At 38.5% G+C, this 24,320-nt stretch overlaps 1 protein-coding gene across 8 annotated transcripts in view; it reads right to left on the bottom strand.

Moving 5' to 3' along the window:
* Positions 1-24,320, bottom strand: part of ECHDC1 (ethylmalonyl-CoA decarboxylase 1) — a 45,214-nt gene that overhangs the window by 9,333 nt on the left and 11,561 nt on the right. For 7 of the 8 annotated variants that reach the window (XM_010402074.4, XM_010402091.4, XM_010402082.4 and 4 more), the window contains exons 3-5: positions 21,793-21,935; positions 16,936-16,988; positions 14,928-15,008 (exon numbers count right to left, since the gene is read on the bottom strand). In XM_010402074.4, coding sequence (XP_010400376.3) covers positions 14,928-15,008; positions 16,936-16,988; positions 21,793-21,935 — 277 coding nt within the window. Of the gene's footprint in view, positions 1-14,927; positions 15,009-16,935; positions 16,989-18,711; positions 21,752-21,792; positions 21,936-24,320 lie in introns of those variants that run through there. The other variant, XM_019288812.3, reaches the window with a different exon arrangement.

Genomic DNA, 24,320 nt, shown 5'->3' with positions numbered 1-24,320 from the left:
TGTTAAGAGGTCAGGTATGACATTATCTGCAGATGGTGTTTATCATGTAAATGAACTTCTTTGCCAGGTGGACACAAAAATTTAATGATCTTGCTGGCAAGTGGACAAAAGCTCACGTGTAACTAGTTTAGGATTTTGTAAGTTTGTTTGGTGAGTGCTACTAGGACAATTCACAACAACAGCAGCTCTCGCGTGCATGCTGGACCTTAAGTGAGCAAGAAAGCCAGTCCATTGTCCACTTCTTCCCTGTTTTCCAGCTGCACCTTCTCAACACCAGAAATACAATCCCTGTCCCATCACTTCCAAGAAAATTGCACCTCAATCTCACTCCATTGTCCTCAGCATCCCAGAGGACACAGCGGATCCCAGTATTGATGGTAGGTTCCTGAAGCGAGTGACAGGGACTCAGGCAGCAGAGTTACACAGGTACCATCTGTAATCTAATCTCACTTCTCTTGCTGAGGCACACAAAACCCAACAAAAATAAAGTGCTGCTCTTACACAAAGTGCTGCTGAACACATGAAGTGATGGGATGTTTTTAGTCAACTAAACTGTTACAATACGTTAAAACAAAGCAAGAGAGAGTTGTGATTGCTGAATCTGTAGCATCATAGCAAGAAACAAACTACCTGTTCCTTTATTTGTACAGCAAAAGCCTTGATTTCGGATTAAAAAGAAGTCCTTTATTTCAGGTTGGTTCAGTGCACCACATAAATCAAGTAATCTTTCCTAGGCTGCATTCTAAGCTTCTTAAATAGGAAAAAAAAAAGCAGCTTTAAAATGAATGGCTGAAATGCAATAACTGTTCAGATAAGGCAGAAGAGGGTAGTTGGAGGTGAAAGCAATTCCATAAGAGAAAAGTGTCACCTTTGCTGCAAATGCACCCAGATAATTCTGCAGCTTCAGTTCCTTGGCTCAGACAGGGATACTAAGGGATCATCCCACAGGCAAGTGGCAGCTCTGAAAGCTGGACCATAAGGAGCAATTAACTGGAACTGCAAATGCTGTTAGCCTGAGGTTTGGGCAAGGATCATCACTTAAGCAGTCAAGCACTGTGGAACTTCACACTATTTTGAACAGTTCATGTAGCACATACCAAGGGGTTTGGAATCCTCCAAGCTCACTGCCTTCTCCCCATTTTCTTTAGCATGGCATTCGGATCTGTAAGGTTTAACTTGTACCTATCACTCAATCCACCTCTGGTATCTGCATTCCAAATCTCAGAGTCGAAAAGATACACCAGATATCATGCATCTTCCCATTTAATATATCTTACATCTATTCTCCCCACCATGGAAAGACAGATATTAGAGCATGTGTAAGAAAATACAGAACTTCCTTAGCAATAAGACACAAATTCTTCAGGCACTATATATGAATGCTCCTTGGCAATTGCTGCAAAGCTAATCTCTACCTTCTCCAGAATGTCTAACAACAAAAGTAATTCCTGAGTACAACCTTGAAAACACAACCTGAATATGAACTACTGCCTTGATATTTTCACAAAGCCACAGAAAGCCTGAAAAGACTAAAGGTAAGGCTGCGGTTTATGCCTGCAGAGACCTGACCTGGAAACCTAAACACTAATAAGTTAATTACATGACAACATTGCGTTCCAGTAGTGACAACTTGTCTTGTGTAAGCCTTGTTCAATATTCCAATACACAAGCCTTCCATAGTTACTACAGAAACTCATCTTAAAACAACAAATGTATTAACCAGTCATTTTTGCGATAAAAATGAATTTTGAAGCAGCAAGGTACTGTGGGAAGAATATTCTGCAGAAGAAATATGCAGTACTATACTAAAATAATTTAGCCAGTCAGCAAAGTTGCTGATTAGCAGCTTCCAGTCCTTACTTCAATTTTCATGACAGATGTTTTTAGAATTAGACCCTTAAGAATAAGACAGTTTCCTCCAAAAAGCAAGCTGGGACTAATGAATCCCTCTCTGCCTATCTAGTGCAGTGTCTCGGCAGTCTATTTATCACTACACCATCAAATAATTACCTACATACTCTGTAAGGGGACTATCTAGACAAAATGGCTAAAGATTTTTTTGAAAGTCAGCTTACTATACCCTCTATCCCCAAAAAACCCCACCCTAGTTCTCTGAGAATGTTAACAAGTTCTGAGAATGTTAACAAGTGGAATTATCCTGAGAAGAATTAATCATAATTTCAATTATTTTTCAATCTCACTTGATTAATTGGATAGGCTTTAAAGGACCAAAAAGACCCAGATTAAACATTTAATCAATAACTCCTTGCTAATTCTATTTAGCAGGTTTTTGAACTGGAGCAATGCAGTGAATATTGGCAAGCCATGACTGTTACATGCTCTCCCAACACAGCTTGCTAGTATTAATTCCCTCTGCATCTCTCTCATATCTTCTTTCTCACTGAGAGCTTCTCATGTTTCTGCCCTAGGCAGAGAAATAATAAGGCAATTAGATATTGCAGCAATTACTACTTCAGACCCGCGACAGCACTAGTGAGACTTACAAAGCAAAACTACTGTAAAACTGATAAAAGTAAGGATTTGTGCTACATGCCTGTGGTGATGGCCTGTGCACACCACCATGGCATCATAAAAGCAAACCCCCTAAATGTTTGCTCTTTCTGAAAATCCTTAAATCCAGATATTCACTTGACAGATGAATAAATGGTAACTACATAAATGCTAACTACTAAAGTACATAAAAATGAAGACAAAATAGTTTAAAGATAGTCTGGGGAAACTGCATGCCGTGTGCTTATCTTAGATACAGTTGCTAAAAGATGCTCTGCAATCCCAAATTTCAATAGGCTAAAAGAAGACTGTGCACATTAATAATCTTTCCTGTTTTTTAGCTTTAATCCATAACCTTTTCTACAAGAAAGCAATGGAAAGAAGTAGGTTTTTTTATTTTAACAAGCCCATCAGAAAGTTACCTCTCTCAAATCCTTTCAGTGATTTAAAAACACTCCACCAATTAAAATCACAAAACAATAAACCTTCTTTATTTGAGGTTTAAATAAATTAAAATGATACCCAAGAAGCAAAATAAAAATAATCCTACCAAGCCTCCCAAGCACAGAGTGTTCTAGGCACACTCTAAATCACAGTGTCAAAGGAGTAGGCTTGATACCATCCTAGGAAATTTCACCAGCACAAAAGCTTGCTTTTCTCACAGCTCTTCTCAAATCACTTTACAGAGACTATGTGGATTTTTATTTATAGTTACTAAATTATTTTGAAACATTCTTAGTGCATCCATTTTCTCCCCACTCACCACAAAAGCTAAAAACCAAACTTTACATAAAGTAGCCCAGAAAAATCTCTCATGTCTCCCTAGCACATATCGCCTTTACCCCCTACCTTTGCTGTCCTCCAGTCAGATTCTCCAATGCATTTTATGGTCAGGGTAAAAATCAGATCAAGTAAATAGACTCCTAATTATAGAAGTATTTTCTTAATAAGAGTTAACATTCTTCTGAGTTGGCTGGGAAACCTGAGGGCACTTTCTAGAGGGGAGCAAAGGGACCTAAACAATGAGAATTGCATTCTTCAAAGGAGGCCTTAAAATAGTAATTTATAATGTGACTCTATCACGCTTTCTCACATCACCCAGAGTGAAATAAAATGCAGAAGAAAGAATGACAAAGTCATACTTTCATCTAGAAGTACAAAACATTTGGTTGATGCTAAAATTCTGAAAAGTGGAGCCCTGAATCTAAAAAATGGAATATATAGCAATGACAAGGATTAGAGGAAGAGTTGGAACACTGGACACCAGTGCAGAAATTGCTAAACAGACATGAGCCATTTTCGGAGGAATGTGGTCTCCAGGAATAAACAGGAAATTAAAATGTGGATAACCAACACCTATTGCCCAAATATTGGGATATTCAATGGAAGAGGAGCCTCCAAAATCAACAAAGTCAGCTCAAAGAGGCTGCAAGATTATCAAGTCCAAAGGAAGCCATTCCAGGGAAGAAGCACAAAAATAATATTGTTACTGGACAAAGATCCCTTGGATAACAGGAATTAAATTATAATAGACAGACACAGAGAACTGCATGTCCCCCCAAAAAAGAGCATCTCATCACTAGCAAAGTCTGCACTGAAAAAAATCAAGAAAAGTTCTATCAGTAGCACGAAGGAGCTCAGTAAGGCAGCAGAGAAGACCGTCTGGGAGAGTCTTCTGGCAAGACCCAGATTAAAACTGGTCTAGACATGACTGCGTAAGAACAACCAGAGAAGTGAAAAAGGATTTATTTCTTAAACACTTCCATGACCAAAGAAAATGAGCTAAAAGAGGGCCAGAGATTGTTAGTTTGAGAGAGGGATAATAAAAGGAAAGAAACATGGGGAAAGAAGCTGGTAGCAATACCCTGCAAGGGGAGTAGTGCAGTCTCAATGAAGACAAGGTAGGTAAGGCCCCCCCAAAGTCTCCTGCAGGTGATGTCTGCTGTCATACTGGCTGCCATCCGCACAGACTTTCAATCTCATTCTGGACCAGAATCTCCCAGAAGTCAGGTACAGATGGAGGTTCACACAGCAGACCTTGATTAGGGGGTTTAAATCTAATTTTTTACCTCAGGCTTGACACTTTCTCACTCATGGCTTCACAGAAGCTGGAGAGAAAAAAGCATGCTATAAAAAGCTACATTTCTTCTAAAAGGGATAAATGAAGCTGGATATTGGAAATTGCAGAAAGACATTTTCTGCAGCAGGAATGAAAAATTGAATTAGATGGCAGATCACAAGGTAAGAAATAAGGGCCCAAAAAAAGCATGACTGATTAAAACTCCACGAGCAGTATTAAAAGAAGTAAGATGAGCCTTTTTATTTTGCTTTCCCCTTCCCAGTCATTTTTCAATAAACTGACAGGAAAGAAAATAATTTGGCCAAATCACAAAGTGAATCTGCCCCGTTTTCCAGGATGATACTTCTTTAGGCTCACATGCAATGCCCACAGGGGGTTTCTAAGGCCCAAGGTTCCATCCCCACCATGGTGCTGGGGGTGGGCAGCACCATGCAGGAGGCCTTGGTGGAGATGGGGACAGGGCTGGCCAGAGGGCTCATGAAGCCCTTCACCACTGCCACACCAGGTCATATGTGCTCACACACACATCAGGTGGCCCCTTCACAAGCTGCGATGTGACACACAAGCTGTGTGAGCCACACACTGCTCCCTCGTTCCATCTTGTGCCTAAGCATCCAAGTGAGCTGAGTAGTTTCAGAAAACAGCAGAAAAAGTAAATTAAAAGGTCTTTCCTATGTAGGAGAGAAAAACTTTTTACAACTACACAGACAGCAATAAAGACTGCCCTGTCCACGGGTGCTGCCTTGGACCTGTTTAACACCTACTGTGCACACACTGGTGAGGAGCAGCATGGTTTTACAAAGGGTTATTGAACACACCCAGGGCTCAGATCACAATTTAGGAACACATAGAACCAAGAGAATAAAGCAGATAGTTACACTGGGGAGCTCTAATTCCCCTGAAGTGTGCAATACAAACTCTGAAAATGGCATGAATCACCCAGAGCCATAAAGCTGGACTGATGCCCCATCATTCAAGATGCAGTGCCTGGATCCTCCTTACTACCTGCAGATGTACAACAGCAATCCATGGGCTACCACCCTATTTCTCCTCCCCAGCTAATGACCAATATCTTACTAACACTCTCTTCTTGTAATTCACAGTTATGACCATGTTTGTATTACTCTGGTGTCAGTAGGTCCCAGGCACCTCGGTTACCATACAATTATTTTCAGAGCAGTTCTCATCTTGCCATAGCACTTGGGTCTTACCCATGAAGCAGGTTTTAGCTATTCTTTACAGGCTGCCAAAGCCTCAATACACAAGTGAGTGAATGCCAAAATAATGCTCACAAAAAAATTACTCATGCTGGAAATCTGAAATGTTACATGAGTCTTTCCTTCCCAAAAAAGAAACTAGAGCTATTTGGATTCTGTTCAAGCAAACATTTTCAACAACAGATATGCCTTTTAGATTAAAGTAAAAAATTCCATTAGGAAAGATCCAGTGATATTTTACTAGATTCTTTGTTGGAAAAGACCACCTGGAGGTAAAGGTGCTTGATAATTAAATTTTTTGTCAAATTTAAATGACAGTATTCATCTAGAAATAAAAAAAAAAGTACAGTGGAGCTTGTTTTCAAAGAGGAAATATTGTATCTTTTAAATTATGTGCACACTTTCATGCAGCATATGCAAACCATGTCTATAACTTTGGCTTCCCACATCTTTATTTTCATTATGTATGTTTATCAAAACCATAGAAAACAGAACAAAATTCTCCCAGATCAAATTCAAGAGTCTCTTAAGGCAGGAACATTTCAATCACATTTTCTGCTCATCTCTACTGATGATACACAAAGGGGAGGAGGGGCTTCCCAACAGTGGCTCAGAGCTTGGCATCTAAAATGTCAAAACCACAAAGATCACCTCACTTGCCTGAACTCAGCCGACTGGAAAGGAACAGCATTTCTTGACATCAGCCCTGAGAGATGCAAGGTTCAAGCTGTTCTAATACTTTATGATGGATTTGATGTATCAGGTTTCTGCAACTCACTGCACTAAAGAACTTAAAATACAACATAACGTCACACTAACAACCCTTCACAAGACACAGGGTAACAAGACACGCTTTGAAATTCAGCTGTCTCTGCACATGGAGCTACCAATGCTGCATTTGCACATCCTACACAGTTTCTGACTAAAATAAGAGAGATAATATACTTAGTTGAAATCACTGGTGATTCAATTATAATGGAATGTTGCCACTTTGTCAGGATACCATGTTAATTTCAAACAAAAAATACTGACAGTTGTGGTTTGGCTTTTTTTAAATCATCACGGTGGCTGTGACCTAAGTTTTCCAGATATGATATACGACTTCAGAGATTTTTTTTGGGGGGGAGGGGAAGAGCACAATGATATAACTCAAAAAGGTGTAAATGGGATAGATAATTTAACATTAAAACTCTACATTGAAGCAGTAACCTGCTGCTTCTCCTCTTTACTTTTTAATATAGAATATTATATACTGATGGGAATTTCAAACCAACTTCAGATCACTGATGTCATGTTCAGTCTACCTGGACAAGAAGCAGGCACATTTTCAGCCAACTGTAACAGATGCCCCATAAATACCCCTAGGAGTGTGACCAATTATCACCAAAAGTATAATTTCCCCTGCTATCTTTTTATTTACAATCTTTGTCTCTTTCACACACACACAAATCCATGCTAATTTAAATTATAGGGTTTTTCTCAGTCTATATATTTGCTTTTTGTTTACGAATATGAATCATCACCACACAAAATAGGACTGGAAGATAACACCTAGTAACAGACCATGGATACAGCAGAAGTCCTTATACACAAAACAGTTTAAGCACAGTAGGAATCTAACATAAGAATTTACAATTTGATTTATTCTTGCTGAGACTGCTGAGTCACAGCATAGTAATTAATTTCTTACTGACTACAGAATCCAGGAAGTAGGAAGCTGAAGCCACCAAGGTTAACAAGATTAAACAGTTTGCTATCTTGTTTCACACAATTTTGCATAAATCTGGAAGGAAGAGGAACACAGAGGTTCAGCCTGCTGGGCTCCAAATCTTCACTAAGACCTTGGACTGCTTTGGATCAAAGACAAAAATAAAACTGGGGGCTGAAGAGGAAGACTGGAAGTTGCAATTTTGAAGGCAATGCTTACAGTGGAAGTAGGCTGAGATCCACACAATGCTTGCTTACAGCCAGGGAAATTGAGTCATTTTGGGAACATCTGGTCATTTCAACGAACAGTAACCCTGATACGGACGATTACCCTTCAGACACCTACAATGTTAACTATATTGCTACTTGGAGAGATAAAGAGAGGAAGAGCTCTTTTCATAGTCCTTCAATAGCACACGACAGGGCTGAAAAATGAAACAGCTAACAGGGACTCAGGAAGACATTCTCTGGAAGCTGATCCAGTGAAAAGTAAAGCAGTTGAAAGCTGTGGCTTCAGGGGAAACCAAGGGTATGTAACATCTCCCTAGAGCCAAAAGGAGTAGATTGTATTCTCACCCCTTACAGTTCATTGCCATCTCCTAGAGACTTAGCTCCTCCTTTACACTGGCTATAGACAATATTATATTCCCTTACAATCCACTCTAGTTAACTGTAAAAACAGGAAAAACCCAGGTTTTCTGTTGCTTTTTAGTGAGATAATTGACTCATACAGGCATTTTCATTGCTGCTTGGCAAATCAGAGGTAAGAAGCGAGCTGGGATTATGCAACAGGGACACCCTCCTCCCATAGCCAAGGAAGCTATTCAGGCAGTCTGTCCTCACAAAGCCACAGCTCAGTGTAACCTCACCTCAAAATCAGCAGACTGGAATATATAAGTGTTTCTCACACTTCATATTAACCAATTTGTGGAGCTATCTGATAATAAATACATACATATATTAAAAAAAATTAGTAGTGAAGATCAGCAATGATGCATCAAACTCAAATACCTCAAATATCAGTTTATGTAAACTTGCAATTAGTCACTTCACAGATGCCAGCATAGTGGACAATTCCAGTGCATTTGTACTCTTTTCTCATATTCTCTTTGAATCTTAAATGCTTCTCTACACTGGACCAATAGCTCAGTGTATCAGCAAGTATCAGAATGGGCCCAGACCTGCATCCTCTAAAATCTGCCTTATCTAAGTTTTCTATTATCTGGACTATCTCTGTTTATTATTATCACGCAGCACATTTTATCAGCTGCAGACAGGATTGTTCAACAGAAAGGATGTACAATTGCATGGTACAAGTGGTCTAAAATGTAGACACATGCTGATAAGAAAAATTTCATTTACCCAGGATAAGATGGTTTGGCCTCCCAAAGGGAAAAAAAGAAAACCAAAACAAACTAAACAACCTAGAATGAAGTAAATCCCTGCAAGAAGACAACTTCGGAAAGAAAACATCTAGTCAAATTAATGCTTTGTTGATATTATTTAAATTTCTACTACAATCAAACAGTGGTAATTTGAATTGTAGACTACATCTAAAAATGCTCTGCCTGAAAGACTGTAAACACACAAAATTCAATCCCAAATGAAACTGGTAAAAAACCCTCCACACCAGTCCATAAATAGAAGGCAAATAACAGAAGCTCTTGAGCCCATTTCTAGGAGTGCTTACTTAACCAGATGTCAAATGTACCACATCAAAAATAAGAACAGCCTTTTTAAAGGCAGGCAATGTGAGATTTTTAAAATCATAACCAGAAACCTGTAGTAACAAACCCCCCAGGGCTCTAAAAATGCCAAGTGATGTAGGATTGCATTGGAATTCTAAAACTGCCAACTGATTTGCAGATTTTAAATACACACACATACACACACACATATATATAAGAGATTAAAATTCTATATAGCTTTAAAAAGTGTTCTACGCCACATAGCAAGCACTTGAAGCTGTGAGAACGTGGTGTCCCACCCTTAAGGAGAAGGGAGAACCCAAGACTCGTAGATGCTCGTGGTCAAAAGGAATGGCAAAAGTCAGAGGATCCACAAAAGCTTATAGAGTTTTATTACTAATTTACACACTTGCCATGGACATTGTTATTCTAGTCCCTGACCCCCCAGTATAAGCACACAGCAGTGGGTTTTGGATAAGCGGTAGGGTGAAAGGGAAGAGAGAGAGAGAGAGATATGAATTAAAGAGAGACAGAGAAAGGAAGAAAGAGAATAGAAGGGAGATCAGTCCTGGCTGAAGCATTGATCCAGCTGGAGTATCCAGGGTCCTGGGGTGCACGCACGCCCAGCCTTTGTGGGGATACTTTTTTATACATATGTTTATCCTGTCCTGGAGGTAAGCTTCTCACTTTCTATGAAAATTAGTTATCATGCACAGTCCTTTCTTCTAGACCTTTCTGGAAGTGGGTTGGAGGCTTCAGAGGTCTTTGATGGTCTTAATTCCCCCCTAAAGTGCATGCCCACTTCTCAAATTCATTCCTGCACTTGCCCTGTACTGTGTTGTGCTTATCTCCAGGCAGCAGAACAAGGACATTTGTCCCAGAAAAGTGCTGCTCCACCTCCATATGGCCCTCTTCTCCACCCACATCCTGTTCTTTCTCACAGTGTGTTATTACCAACAATCCTTGGCTGGCTCCATGGCTATCCAGCTATCAGTGTTTGAAACATACACATTTTAGTCCTTTATCTTTTAGGCTTCTACAGAGAACCCACTCTCAGATTTGGCTACTGATTCTTCTGCGATGATGTGTAACAGTTTTACAGTCACATGAATGAAAAGTGCTTTCTGAGCCTGGACTCTGCAAGAACTCATGAGAATGTGAACCCCATCCTGCTACATTCACATCAGGCTCTGTCCAATGAAAAATGCTACTATGTACTGAGGCACCCTTATTTCAAACAGTTGTGCACCTAAATGCTCCTCCTGATAAAATTAAAAGCCCAAATCCTTGTTTAGAGTGAAATATTTCCAAAGAAGCTCATGTGCTGATGTTCTGAAATCTATTTTCAAAAAAGTTTACTGTAGAATACTAAAGTCTTTATGGCTTCCTCCACTTCTCCTTTTTGAAAGGTGAAACAACTGAAAAGTTGGTCATAGTGGACCTACATCTATGCAGTGGTTAGATTATCTTCTGCTCCTTTGATTTCCTATAAACTGCTAAATACATCTTGTAAAAGGAAATAAACATAAACTATCATAGGAACACAAACACCCAAAGTTATTAAATAGCATTTCATTTCATTGTATCTCTTATTAAGTGTTTTGTGGAACACATTTAACACCTTAAAATGTAATACTAAGCATGCCTACACATTTCACAAAAATATAGAAAACACACTGCTAAAATGAAGGAAGGCCAATTTGATAAATGCAGTATTATTAGCATAAGCTAATAGTTAGCTCAGCACTTACAACAGTAATGAAACTGGTCCTTTGCAATTTAACTGTGCAACATCAACTACAGCTGAAGAAATTATAGTTCATTAATTTATTTTCTAAAGAAGAAAAGGAAATTACTGCTGTCTCTACCTACAAGCCCATTCGGAGATTAATGGTATGAGAAATAGGCAGTTTTATATCTCAGCACTCTTGTCCTCTGCCTCAAAACACTACCTTTTAAATTTGATTGACACAGCAGGGACACACCTCTACTTGGACTGCAGAAGCATTAGAGAGGAAAAACAGGGTAGCAGGAAAGAGACTCTGTGTCTCAGAAGCACTCAAATACAATGGAAGTAATTTTGCCAAGAGATGTAGGACCAAATTTTCAAAGTTGTAGATGCATGTAAAAGATCTACACAGACATTGCCCCAGAGAGATTTCTCAAAGGCATCAACATGAAATAGAAGACAAAACAGCTCAGAATTCAAAGTTAGTTATTCTGGCTATTTGTTGGTAGTGCACTGCAGTGACTGCATTCAGAGATTATTGTGACATGCTAATTGCACAAATGGATTCATTACCAACTGTCTTTTCCCCATATCTGTCAGCTTATTGCCCAACAATCCACTACCATTACTGTTTTCCTGTCCAAATTCCTCAACCAATCCTGCCAAATCTGTTCTCCTTACCTTCACACATTGTGTAAGCACAAGACACACTTCAAGTTTCTGCATATAGGAACCCAATGCAGGTAGTTCAATTATTTGTAAAACTGCATCACTAAATCCAACATCACATTCACTTCTGCACCTCACTGAAATGGCTGCAGTGTCATGCAGAGCTGTAAAATACATTAACATTTGGCAGCAGACACCACAAGCCACCTTCACAGGCTCACCTGTGGCACACTGAAAAAAGTCAGCATTTCTTGAAAATGGTACTAAAATGCTCAGCTGTCTAAACAAGTTTCATACTTGCACACTTCTACATTACTCAGTTTTGCAGTAATAATTGAGTAAATAATTATAGTGTCAGAAGCTTTATCTTTCCAATTTTCAAATCAGAAAAAGTCTGAAAGGAAATTAATTACCTTGCTCTTGTCTGGACTGATTTTTTTTCCCCCCTAGTAACATGTTTATGATCTTTATAAGGATGCTGCTCTTCTGGAGAGTCATACTCCAACAAGACATAAATCAGCTAAGATTGAAGAAGGTGTTTTGAGAAGACCTCTTCCTCCAGATTAAAGGTGGACTGACCTAAGATGCTTTCACTTTTCATCACTGTCCTTATGTCAGCAATAAGTGTGTAAAAGTTCACAAAAGCCCTCCCTAATCCAATTTAAAATGAGCCAGCTTAAAACAGAGTGAGACAATTAGCCACAAGAACTGCTACAGGAAGAATGTATCAGTAATGTCTTAAACCACCTCAGCTATTTTAAAATTGGATTTGTCCACACCTCTACTTTAGTAGAGATGTGCATCATGCTGCCAGAGCACATTTCAGAGGAGGTACCTGGGTCATTTTGGTTCAAGTGAGTTGCTTCAACAATATCAGTATAGTTAATGTAGTACACAGTGGCAGAGATAAAAATATGAAAATATTTCAGGCCATGTCTTGGTTTGAGACAAATTTGGAGGAAAATGTCTGAAATGAACGTCCCTCTGTTAGAAGGCAGATTTCAGCAGCCCCGCCCCCAGCAGGTTCAGAAAGAAATTCCTCGGAGGAAAGTGAAAAAACCCCTATTTATTTAACAAGCGGAGTGCATGCAGGCACAGAAAAGGGAATGAATAATGTTAAATAATAAAACCTCTTGCTTTGGAGAAGAAACCTGGGGAGATTTCAGAGTCCTTTCTGTGGGTGTGGCTCTGCCCTCTCCAGAGCTGGGGTTCAGCATGGGCACCTCCGGGCCATGGTGTGGGGCCTCCTGGCGATGTTGTTCCGGACCGGAGCAGAACAGTCCCAAGAAAAGTTCTTGCCTCAGCTAGCAGGCTAGCTAAAAAGCAAAGAGTTTTAACTCTCTGTCTCTCCTGAGAAAAGGAGCCGACAGCTGGGAAAAAGCAGGAAGGTGCTTTCCTTGGCTCTGCAGCAGCAGCAATGCAGGGGGGTGTGTGTGTCCTTGAGCACAAACTGCTCTGAAAAATTCGCCTGGCTTTTCTCCCCCCTCTCCTGAGAAACAGCTTAAAGATGCAGGAAGGCACAGGATTCATGTTTGGCATAGGGCAGATGATAGTCATACAGTCACCCCAGGACAGGCCAAAACCAAGCAGTTTGGTAGTTTAAACAGAGACTGTGAAAAACAGAACTCTATTTGAAAATCTAGAATTAAAAGCAGCCACAACAAACTCATTTTGTTTTAAAAAATAAAATGCCCAAACAGTTTATTCGAGGAAGAAAACAAATCTCTGATTTCTGTCTCAAGCTCATCTTTTGTCATCTAGTGACTGAGGACAAAATACCTGTTCCACTAATACCTATTTATAGTTCTCAAAAAACCCCCAGGATTTTGTCCAACAGTACTAAAATTCTCAAATTCAAGAGCAATAACAGCACAGAGTATGTTTCTCTGTCTTGTTGCTGTTATTAATTAAGTCCCATTTGCTGCTCCTGAATTGCTGTTATTTAGTTGCACTGGATGGGTGTGTAGAAAGTAATGGAAGATGGATCAACAGCTGTTGTTATTATGAAAATTATGGCAATGCATAAGAGGAACTGCAGCTGCTCAATTCATGCAAATAAGAGTTACTTGACAATGCCTATAATTACACAGCATGTCAAAACAGCATAGCTGGAGTGTAAGTAGAGACTACATATTTTAGAAAGCCCAAAGATTTCCATTTCATTACATTCTCATTCCCTAAACTCCTATTTAGAGATAACAAGAAACACTTTCTGCCAACAGGCTCACAGATAGAGAAAGGTCTGCTGAGTCTCCCAGGTGCATTCTCCTGCCAGCACTGCAGCTGTCAAACACTGAGCCTCTCTGCTGTTTCCCAGGCATTTGTAACACAGCCTGGACTCACATCACAGCTGGGGTTTCAGCTCACTGTGTGCTGAGCAGATATAAAGAAAGATCCAACCACATCTACCTTCAAAGCAAAGAAAGATTGCTTCCAAGTGGCTTAGACAATGCAGATACCATCTCCTCTAGCCAAAGCCTGTTCCTGATACCTGGAACAGCACTGTAATATTCTAGTTTTTTTACTTTTGAGTGTACCTTCCTTCAGCTTGGGTGGGGCAATTCCTTTCCCACTTCAGGCATTAAGGCCTCTTCAAGAGCACATTTCCTTTTCTTAGATAAAAACTTCACTAAAAGCTCCTCATTTTCAGAGATGCTGCCCACTGTGCTTATCCTGTTACATCTGTAGGCTGTTTGCACATTAGTAGTGGTTTATATAAAGTGACATTTTATTACTTTCGTTTCTTCCCATTCCTGTTCTGCCAGTTTAATTAAAGCCCTTTTTTTTTTGCCAGTTGTTTCATGCTAGCAAATCCATGCACCTGAATGGGAAAAAAAAAAAAAAACAGGGACAAACCCTCATTTGTTTTCCTCTGCACCTCAAACTCTTGTTTCAACAACTGTGCAGCACAAAATGATGTTACAAATAAGAAACTCAGAACAAGAAATACCAGAGTAATGAAGATATTTATTTATTTATTTTTACTTGTGACATTCACATAAAGAGACACAGGGAGATATACAATTTTACAGCCCTCCTACCTCTCACTCGGATGAGTTGAACCCGCTTGGTGTGTAACACAGTCAGTTGCTAAAGTTCCTTACTGCTCTTGGTTCACACGGTGATCCAAACCACACAACCTGGCAGAAACCACAACTTTTTTTTTTCCTGTGAAGTCTGATGACAAAATCTAGTTGCAATCTAGTTCCTTGGAACCCAGGAACATGACTCCTGGTAGAAGTGGTACCTCAAGCTTCTCACATTTCACTTGGACAATCATTAAATCGCTGACTCAACATAACAGCTACACAACTTGTTAGCCTTACCTGAAATCACAGGCTGTGGTAAGTTCTGCTCCTCCTCCAAAAGCTTTTCCTTGAACTAGTGCAACACTGATCAAAGGCAACCTACACAAGAGACTTTAGTAAGCAAAATTCATGCTTTTAGCCTTTCAGAAATTATAAAACAATTCAACCAAACCATCTCTACAGTAAAAGTTGAGAAAAATGTACTGTTCCAATTTATTCAAATAACTACATCTTTGTGGGCAAGCAGCACAATACCAATTCCACTTATTTCAAAATTACTATTGCATAATTGATACAGAATCCCAAATGAAACAGCAAGACAGATATATCAAATAAAATCAAAATAAATATCATGTACTGAAAAACACATGCTATGAAAAATACCTGCTATAGATTATGCCTAAAAAGACTACCTGCAAGGAGTGACAGGATAGCAACACAAGATTCTACTCTAAGCCAGCACACCCCAGAAAGAGACACAAAGAACTGAAGGGCCGGCTTATCTAAAATTAATGAGATTTACCATGACAGCTTCAGCAGCTTCTTCAAACAGAGTGCTACTATCTCAGTCATCAACAAAACTTTTTTTTGCAGACAAAACCTTTTGAGGAAAGCAGCAATCTGTTACCTTTGTTGGTGTTGTATTTAATCATGTTCAAGGTATTTAATCATGTTCAAGGTAATTCAAAGGACAGAGGGAAGGAAGAGTATGTTTCCCCACTGCTGATGTGAAATGAATACTAACGAACAGTGACTTAGGATAAGGCAAGTTCCCTAAGAGATGAAGACAGCTGGTTAGTCACAGAATTTGCACACTAATACAGCTGTTCCATCTTTTACAATGAAGAGACATTTAGCTTTTTGAGCAGTTTACAAACCTCATTCAGAAATCAGCTTCCTAATCATAACCACACGTCTGGTTTTAGTTCTATTTTAACAGAAGCACCAACACTTTCTTATGGCCCAGGTTCACTTACAAGCTGCAGCACAGTTCATACAATACTTAGCACAAGTGAACCCACTGGAAGAGGGTAATCTCATTTTTCCTGTTGTTTATGAGAAACCAGAAGATAGGGGTCCAAGATGGCTACATCCACACTCTAATCCATTTGAGGTACCTCTTTCAGGAGCACAGTCAGCCTCAGCTCTAAGGGAGACTAATCCCACCTACAGCAGATGTCCCCAGACAGCAGTTCAGTGCTCCCCCTGAACCACGGCTTAAAGACACACTAAGTCAACACACCTGAGGTTGGGGACTTAATCTTCACACATCTTCCTCCTCTTAGCTTTACCCCATCAATTTTTATCATATGATTATATGGAGGCCAGCTTATGCAAATGGCTTCCAATCCTGAGGATTCCTTACAGTACTACTACTATGTTTCCAATCTCCTGGGTAATTTTACAGAAAAAATGTTAATTCATACACTTTCTCATATAGATTATTTGAAAACAAAGAATATTTGAAAACAAAGAGTATTCATCTTCAAAGAGCTCTGAGCAGAAAAAGACAGACTCTACCACAAATGGATTTAATAGAAACATGATTTCTTAAGGGAAGCAAAGTCTAAAGGAAAGGGTGTCTTTTTCAGAAGTACCAGATGGTAGAACTGACTACACTCCTCTTGTGAAGTGGGAAGATTAAATAAATATATCAAATAAATGTTACCTACGTAGGCTGCATAACCTGTTGCTGCTTGTTATTTAAGAGCTACCGATTTCCACTGAGTTAGAGAGGTCAAGTTTCAGACAATTTGAAGGCCAAGATTTCCTTAACTCTGGGTATCTCCTAGCTCTACACATATAAGCCTAGGGTTTTTTTTCCTGTTCCAATCTCTGGAAAGTCTAAGAGTTGCAAAATGTTCAGGTCTCATTTAAATCCATAAATACCTACCTGATTAACATGTGTGAATACAAAGTACGGGATTCAAAATTACATACTTTAAACATCTCATTAAAAAGTTAGCCAAAATACATTCTGATACTTATAATTACTTCATAAAAAAGGGTAAATAAAATATATTACCTCATAAGTCTGGTTAAGGTGTTTTGCATAAACATGCACATATTCATCCCATCCTAAAAAGAATAGGAAATTAAAAAACATTAAGTGATCCTGATGTGAAGCAATTAAACACATAGATGGAGTAGACAGGAATAAATATATTTTATATTTACTTCAGCTGGTTTTTTTTCTATTTGGTTCATGTTGCCCAAATTCTAGCCCAACCCTACTATGCACTAATAGAAAATCTAGCACAAATCGGGTTAAAATAAATAAAAGCAGAACTCAATTGATTTATATAAATTTCAGTTATAATTAAGCCACCGCTAAAGTAATTGCAATACTGAATTTCTATGTTGTGAAATTTTAGCCTTTCTTCTTAATTTCCTCTTCTCACTTCAAGTTGAACACCCATAAATCTGAGTTTTTAAACTCTGTACAAAGTCATAGTGTGCTGCATACTTTTTACTGTTCCAAATCCATAAAGTTTTAGACAAGATACAATTTACCACTTTAATCTTTTATTGTTTGGGCCAAAAGCATTTCAGCTAAAAAAATCAACAAACCAAACCACAAAACACCAAAATAAATAAAAAACCAAACCAGAAATAAGATCCTTCTTATCTCTCTCATCCTGTTTTACATCTCTTTGCAATCAATAGTGAAAAAGACACAATCATTTCCTTCTAATCCAGTACAAGAACTAAAGGGTTACAAATAAAATATGTTCAAAACAAATATTTCTTCCTACAACATGTAGTTAAAATGTGGAACACTTGGCAGCAGGGCATTACACCCTCTACACAAATCCAAGAACAACTACATAAAATCACAACAGGAACAGCAACAAAAAGTTATTACATAGAAGGCAACACCTCTAGCTCTAGAAGTCTTAGTCACAAGTTGCTGGGGGCTAAGAAAATATTTTGAGGCAAAATCATTATCTATCTGCCTTCCCTGTTATTATACTCTTTCTCAGACATCTAGCATTAATCAGGAACTTGTCAAACAACTGGTCTAAATGATCCAGAATCACCACGTTCATATGCATACTGAACTGAACCACACATACTATTTATCCCAGATTAAATAAAAAAATTATGTTTGGACACTGTAGAAATAAAAAACCAGTAGGTAACAATTTCAACACATCTTTCAAATAATAAATTAAGAAAAAAAAAATCCAAGCAGACCAAACCCAACATCTCTTTACTGGAATTTACTAATTTCTGAAGCACAACTTTACAGAGCTTGGCAAGTTAGAGAATCTGCCTGAATTAAAAGCCTCTGACTCATACCTCAGGGAAAGAAAAGATATGTATTAAGTCTACAGTACATCTTTGGAATAGGACCTTGAAATAATAGTAGACCAATTTCAGGTGACTTATTGTCCATTTAGTCATGTATTCCTAAGAGCTACTCTGCCCAAAGCCAAGCAGCATTATGATGTTTAGGCACAGATCTCTGGCAGATGCAAATGCCATGACAATTGCTACACTAGAACCAGTGTATTTAGTTTTACTACACTAAAGGCCTGCTTGAAAATTTTAGCACATGTTGATTTATAAAGAGGCTTTGAGTTATCACTGTAGCCATCTCCTACATCCCCTAAGAACAGTAGCAATATTTCCATTCCAAATTAAAGACCATTCAAATCCTTCATGATAGCTGCCTTAGTAGCTAAGTTCAAAACCCACACAAACATACAAGGTACCAGTTCTCAGACACAGACTTGCACAATTCCCATATTACAACTTTCAGGATGAAGCTGCACAAAAGTTCTTCAAAGAACATAACTTTTCACTTCCTCACAGCAGAATCCGTGCATTCAAACTGGCCTTCTCAATGCATGACAAAATCCAAAATGGTAATTAAAGATTCATTCCAGAACAGACCAATTGGAAAAACACATTTATGTCTGAGCAGACAAAAAGAAAAGTCTTCCTTCTCTCAGGTGGTAGAGAGATTACTGTGTATCCCAGGGAAAAAATGCCTGCACAGAAAACAAACAAACAAAAAATCACAATTGCTTGGGTTCTGGCAAATAAACCCTTCAAAACCTCCTGATAAGAAAAATATGGCTACTATTCAGATAAAATACTCTGACTAAGAGGTGTTCACTGCAGTCTAGTGGAATAATTGTATTTTCAGCTCTAATACTGTTCTTGACGTAAGAAGACATCTCAAAAGCAGAAAGGGAGGTAAAATGCAGTTGAAAGCACTACATATGGCAAAAAAGGATTAATAGCTTGCAGTGGGCCTAGGAGAGGCAGGGAAGAAGAAAGTCACCTTCATAAAGTAGAAAACTGTAACACTGGCTCTTATTGCTGCAAGAGTTTCAAATCCATTTTCACTACAGATAGAACAATATTTCCAGATCATCTCCAACTGCTCCAAAGTCCTCCCTTCAAAGTTTATGCTTGGGAACCTCTGTCCTAGCTAGACAGGGACCAAGGGAAGCAAAATTCTCCTTTATGCTTCTTCCTCTGAGTTGTTGTTTCAAGAGCCATTCTTGCTTTTCAGCTAGCCAGCTTTTCAAGTCTTACTCCAGAATGAAGTTCTTGCTCTGGGAACCAGGCTTACAAAGATAGAAAGAAAACATTTTTTTTTTTACTTAAATTGCACCATTCATTTTCCTTCTGTGATTTGGGTATGTAATGTTAGCACTCAGAAAAGAAAAACAGGCAGGGGACCTAGGTTTCCTTCAGAGTTAGGAACAACTGAACATGGGAGAAGGAAGACAAAGAAAGAAGAAAAGAATGAAGTGGAAGAGGAGGACAAAGAGCCACTAGGGGGCACGAAAATCCTTCAGCATTCTTGGCCATTATACTGCCTATTCTGCACCACAGGGAAAAGCAAACTGTACTGAAAATTATGAAAAATACAGTCTTCCCTCGACCAACTGGTTGGATAAAATAAAAATGTTTCCTGCAATTACTAAAAGCTATGGGCTAAATCAGCCTTAAAAAAATAATATAAAGGAAAGCTCAGTTGTTTGAGCATGGTGCTAATGATGACAAGGTTATGGGTTCAATCTATTCACTTAAAAGTTGGACTCGATCATCCCTGTGGGTCCCTTCCAACTCAGAATATTCTCTGATACTGTGAAAGACATACCAGGTCAGGCATATTCACTTTTTTTGTTTTTTTTGGTTTTTTTTTTTTGCCTTAGAGAAGCCTGTGGACAGAAAACTTAACCTGAAACCAGACAAAACTCTCCCATCTGCATCAAGTTAGAGAGAAGAGTTCTGTAAGACTAAAGAACAGCAAATACTATTCCACATTCTATTAAAGCTTTATTTAATAAGGACTATTAAATCCCACCAAACAGATGGTTTAGGAGCTATTACAAAGAAACTCTCAGTAAAAGATAAATAGCTTGAACTCCCCAAAGGAAATAGAAAAGCAACTATGTTGAACTATGCTTGGAGCACTACTGGTGACTCCTAGGCTTTCATTTCAATACTAGCATGAGAACTAGATTCTGTGCAGAGAATTCTCAAAAAGGTGTAACTAACACATATACATTTCATTTTGCCCAGTATATCGAACCTAATCCTTGCAAGAGCCCTCTCTGCCACTGCAGTGGCTCCAAGTAATTTGTATAAGCATAGAGAGAGAATACTAAATTCTAAATGGAAGCAGAATCACTGAGATTTACTGAATGCAGAACTCTGAAGGAAAGCCTAGACTGCAGATAAGAAAAGAACTGGCCTTTCTTGGTTTCAGGTCCTTTTTTGTTGGTATAATGCTCAAAGAAGTTGAGAATTGCAGATTAAATTTTTTTAGAAATCAATTTAGAAAAAATCACATATACATCTGTATTTTTAAAATTACCAGTGCTTATAAAATATCCAAATGAAAGCTTCCTCCGAATCCATTTATATCTATAAAGCATGACATTTCTCTATTAAGAAAAGCATCTCTCTCATGGTGTTCCAGAATGGAAACAAAGCGTCCTATACCCTTTGAAAAATGGACTGTTCTATTTACTTTATCAGGCCAGAAATAAAACCTTTGTGGGGTTTATGATATTTAGTATCATCAACAGAAAAAAAAATCATCACTACAGACAAATATCAGATCAACCAGTTTTTGTGTTGATGTTCATACTGGAAGGGCCAATTAAATGGTTCGCTTGTGTGGTTAAACCCTGAAATTTGCAGTGGCCACAAAAAAGCACCAGGATGTCACTCACCGCCAACTGCAAACCAGGTGTAAGAGCAGCACAGGAAGACCCTCTTCCCTGGCAGCTAAGTCCTATTTCAGACATTGCCAAGTCCACATATTAATCCACAGAAAGAACTGTAGCACATGTGAAAGTTGTCCAAATGGGTAGCACAAGCAAAAAATTGCCATCAAACGCCAACCTCTTCAACTTCATAGTTACACACAAGACTCACCTGACTCAAGTACAGCACAAGAATTGCATCTGTTCTTCCATTTTTGCAGGTCCAAGCACAGTTTTGATAAAACAGAAACCCTTCTGTAGTAGCAGCCATGTTACTTAAATTTCTTTTTTTTAGTTTAGAATATGAGAAATTATTACTTGTATCTGTTTCTAAAGGTCAAACTATAGAAGCACAGCTTATTTGATGTGCAAATTCGCCATATACCGCTGTAAGAAACTGAAATGACATTTTTAAAAGAAAAGGCTAAAAAGAACATGTAGTGTAGGAATTTAGAGTTATGAATCACTTACAATAACACTTAAATCATGGCTTAAAGGGGCTGACAGCATTTTTTTTTTTGACCATTAAAGCTCCATTCTGTGACTTGAATGTGAAAGTGCAGCAGAAGTGTGGTGCAACACCTCCTTCAAAAAGAATCTCAGAAAACTAATTTTTCTCCAAAACCTTCATGTGTATTAACACTTGCCTGGGAGTTGGACATTTCTTTGACAGCATTCAAATCAGATCCTGAGCAAAAGGTGTTTCCTGCACCATGGATAATAAGGCCTTTGCCATCCTTCCAGTTTTCCAGTTCAGTTACCCTCTCCTGGAGTTCTACGATCATAGTACCTGCCACAAGAGGGTGGAAACAAAATTTTTAACAGGAAATTATTATCACCATCATGGTTTTTGTTACATTTTCCACCAGCAAAACCAAGTTAGAGTTAATAAGTGATGGGCTTAAAATCACAAGGGAAAGTATCATCTTAAATCCTGCACATAATCACTGACATACAATTGTTCTTCAAGGGTGCACTTCCCAAAATTCTGAAGGATACTCTGTATGAAGGATATTTGTGTTACACTCAAAAAACTCCCAAAATAAAACAAAGAAACAAACACAAAAAAATCTAACCAATTTATTTCTGCTTGCAACTGCATACATTCAGGACACATGAATTTATACACACCCATCCACATCTGTCCAACTAGTCATTTTGAAGTTACTGAGATTTCTCCCTACCCAAACAACTGGCAGAGAACAGAAAAGAATCACGTCCAAGGCAGGCTTAAGGCACAACCAGTCAACTTTAACAAAGGTTCCTTGCTAAAAAGACTCTCTTTACGTATATCATCATACAGTACTAGCTTTTTATTTCTTGTTTAAATATCATATTCATTATAAAACATAATGAACAGAACATCATATTTGCTTACGTATCCTTCCTGACATGGAATACAAACTCTTGTTTCTAGGGCTCATCCTAGACAGCAGCATCTTCCACAGCAATGGAGTGTACCTCGTGCATTAATTTAAAGCTCTTCCTCTCTGAATACCTATGACTCTCTCCAATTATATACTTAAGAGAAAACAATTACAGAAACTAATTTCAGAAAGCATATACAGTTTGATGACACTCTCAGCTTTACCCTTTGACAAGAATTTAGATGGACAGGCCTACATTCTGCAGATAGAAATGTGCTTTAGGTTAATACTCTCAAGGGCTCTCCTCTGCCAACAGTGTTGCTTTTCTAACTCTACGCCTCCATGCACAGGACTCATCCTCTTCTGAAATTTCCCATTAGCTGCCAGTCCATGGGAGATTTATGTTTTCTTCCTTTTTTTTCTTCTTACAGTTCGTTATAAAGTAAGCTTCCTAGTAGCACATCAAGAGTGAACACTAAGTCCCCCTTAGGCTTGGTCTCAGTCACTGAAATAGCACATTTTGACAACATTTCTGAGGAGGCCAATTATTAAGTGGACATTACATATTATATACCAGAATAACATTGGGTTGGGGGTTTTTTTACCCACTGTCAAGTCCATACTGTGATCCTCTCAAAAATCCCAGCAGTTTTGCCAGTTGCTTTCCCCTCCATATTTATAATTTGGTTATGCTTTTTGTATGCGGCACATTACATTTGCTTTCACTGAATTTCACCCTGTTGATCTTGAGCTCTTTGTAGCAGCTAATCAAGATCACCTTGAATGCCTCTCCTCTACTCCAAAAAACAATCTTGCAAGCTCTCCTAATACGGGGTCACCTGACAATTTCAGCAGTTCACCTTCTATTTCATCATCCAAGCTAGGAATGAGAATACTGAGCAGAACTAGGCCTGCATAAGATTTTTGTGGGTCTTCACTTGAAATGCTTTTCCAGCCTGATGGCACACTCAACAACTTTTCTGCAAGTGCTGCTGTTCAAACAGGTGTGCATTAACGCTGTGGATTTCACTTATTGCGTATTTGCCTTCTTAAGTCTTCTTAACAGAAAGGTATTTGGGCTGGCATCCAAGCTATGCTAGAGTCAAATGTGGCACAACCACTGTTTGTGGTTCTTTCAATAAGCAAAGCACTGAGGTATTGAAGAGTCTTTCCACAGAGTATTCCAAGCCAAAAATCCAGCTAACTGAAAAAATGCAGGATCCATATGAGCCTGTTACATGCAATAGCAGGGGACAAGAGACACTGGCCAGAGCCTGTCCTATCCTCCTGCAAGAGGATCTTTTCCATTCCTGACAGCACTGAACTATTATTTTACCAACAGATATAGCTCCTAATGTTTGATATAATGATGAGGGCACAACACTAAAGCAAATCTTCATTCTGCCAGTCTTGGTCTTTCAGTATTTGGTACCACTGAGCTCATGCTCTTTACCAAATTAAATCTGCTTGGAATAATAATTTGTTTGCATCTTAATTATAATCTGAGAATAAATGCTTTCAAGTAAATTCTAGAAAATAAAAATTATTATCAAGATTTTCTAATTCCTACAGGCTGGCTTTCTTTTCTTTCAAATTACATTTAAGTTTAGTTCAGTGAAAGGTTGGGCTGCTGAAATTGGTTCTACCAGGCTTAAACTGACATTATTAGCATTTGTGTCCAAAGAGACCATTTCAAACAGGTGGCTATCAGATTCCAATTAAGAGTAGAAGAAAAGGCATAACGATCTCCATATATCCCCTTAGCAATTTGCCAACAATTTTGTTCTGTTTTTGGTTTCATGAGTTGC

This window comes from Corvus cornix, chromosome 3, assembly GCF_000738735.6.
Source record: "Corvus cornix cornix isolate S_Up_H32 chromosome 3, ASM73873v5, whole genome shotgun sequence".
In the NCBI taxonomy this organism is placed as follows: domain Eukaryota; kingdom Metazoa; phylum Chordata; class Aves; order Passeriformes; family Corvidae; genus Corvus; species Corvus cornix.
Note: the sequence above shows the minus strand (reverse complement) of the source record. Positions and strands in the feature narration are given on the sequence as shown.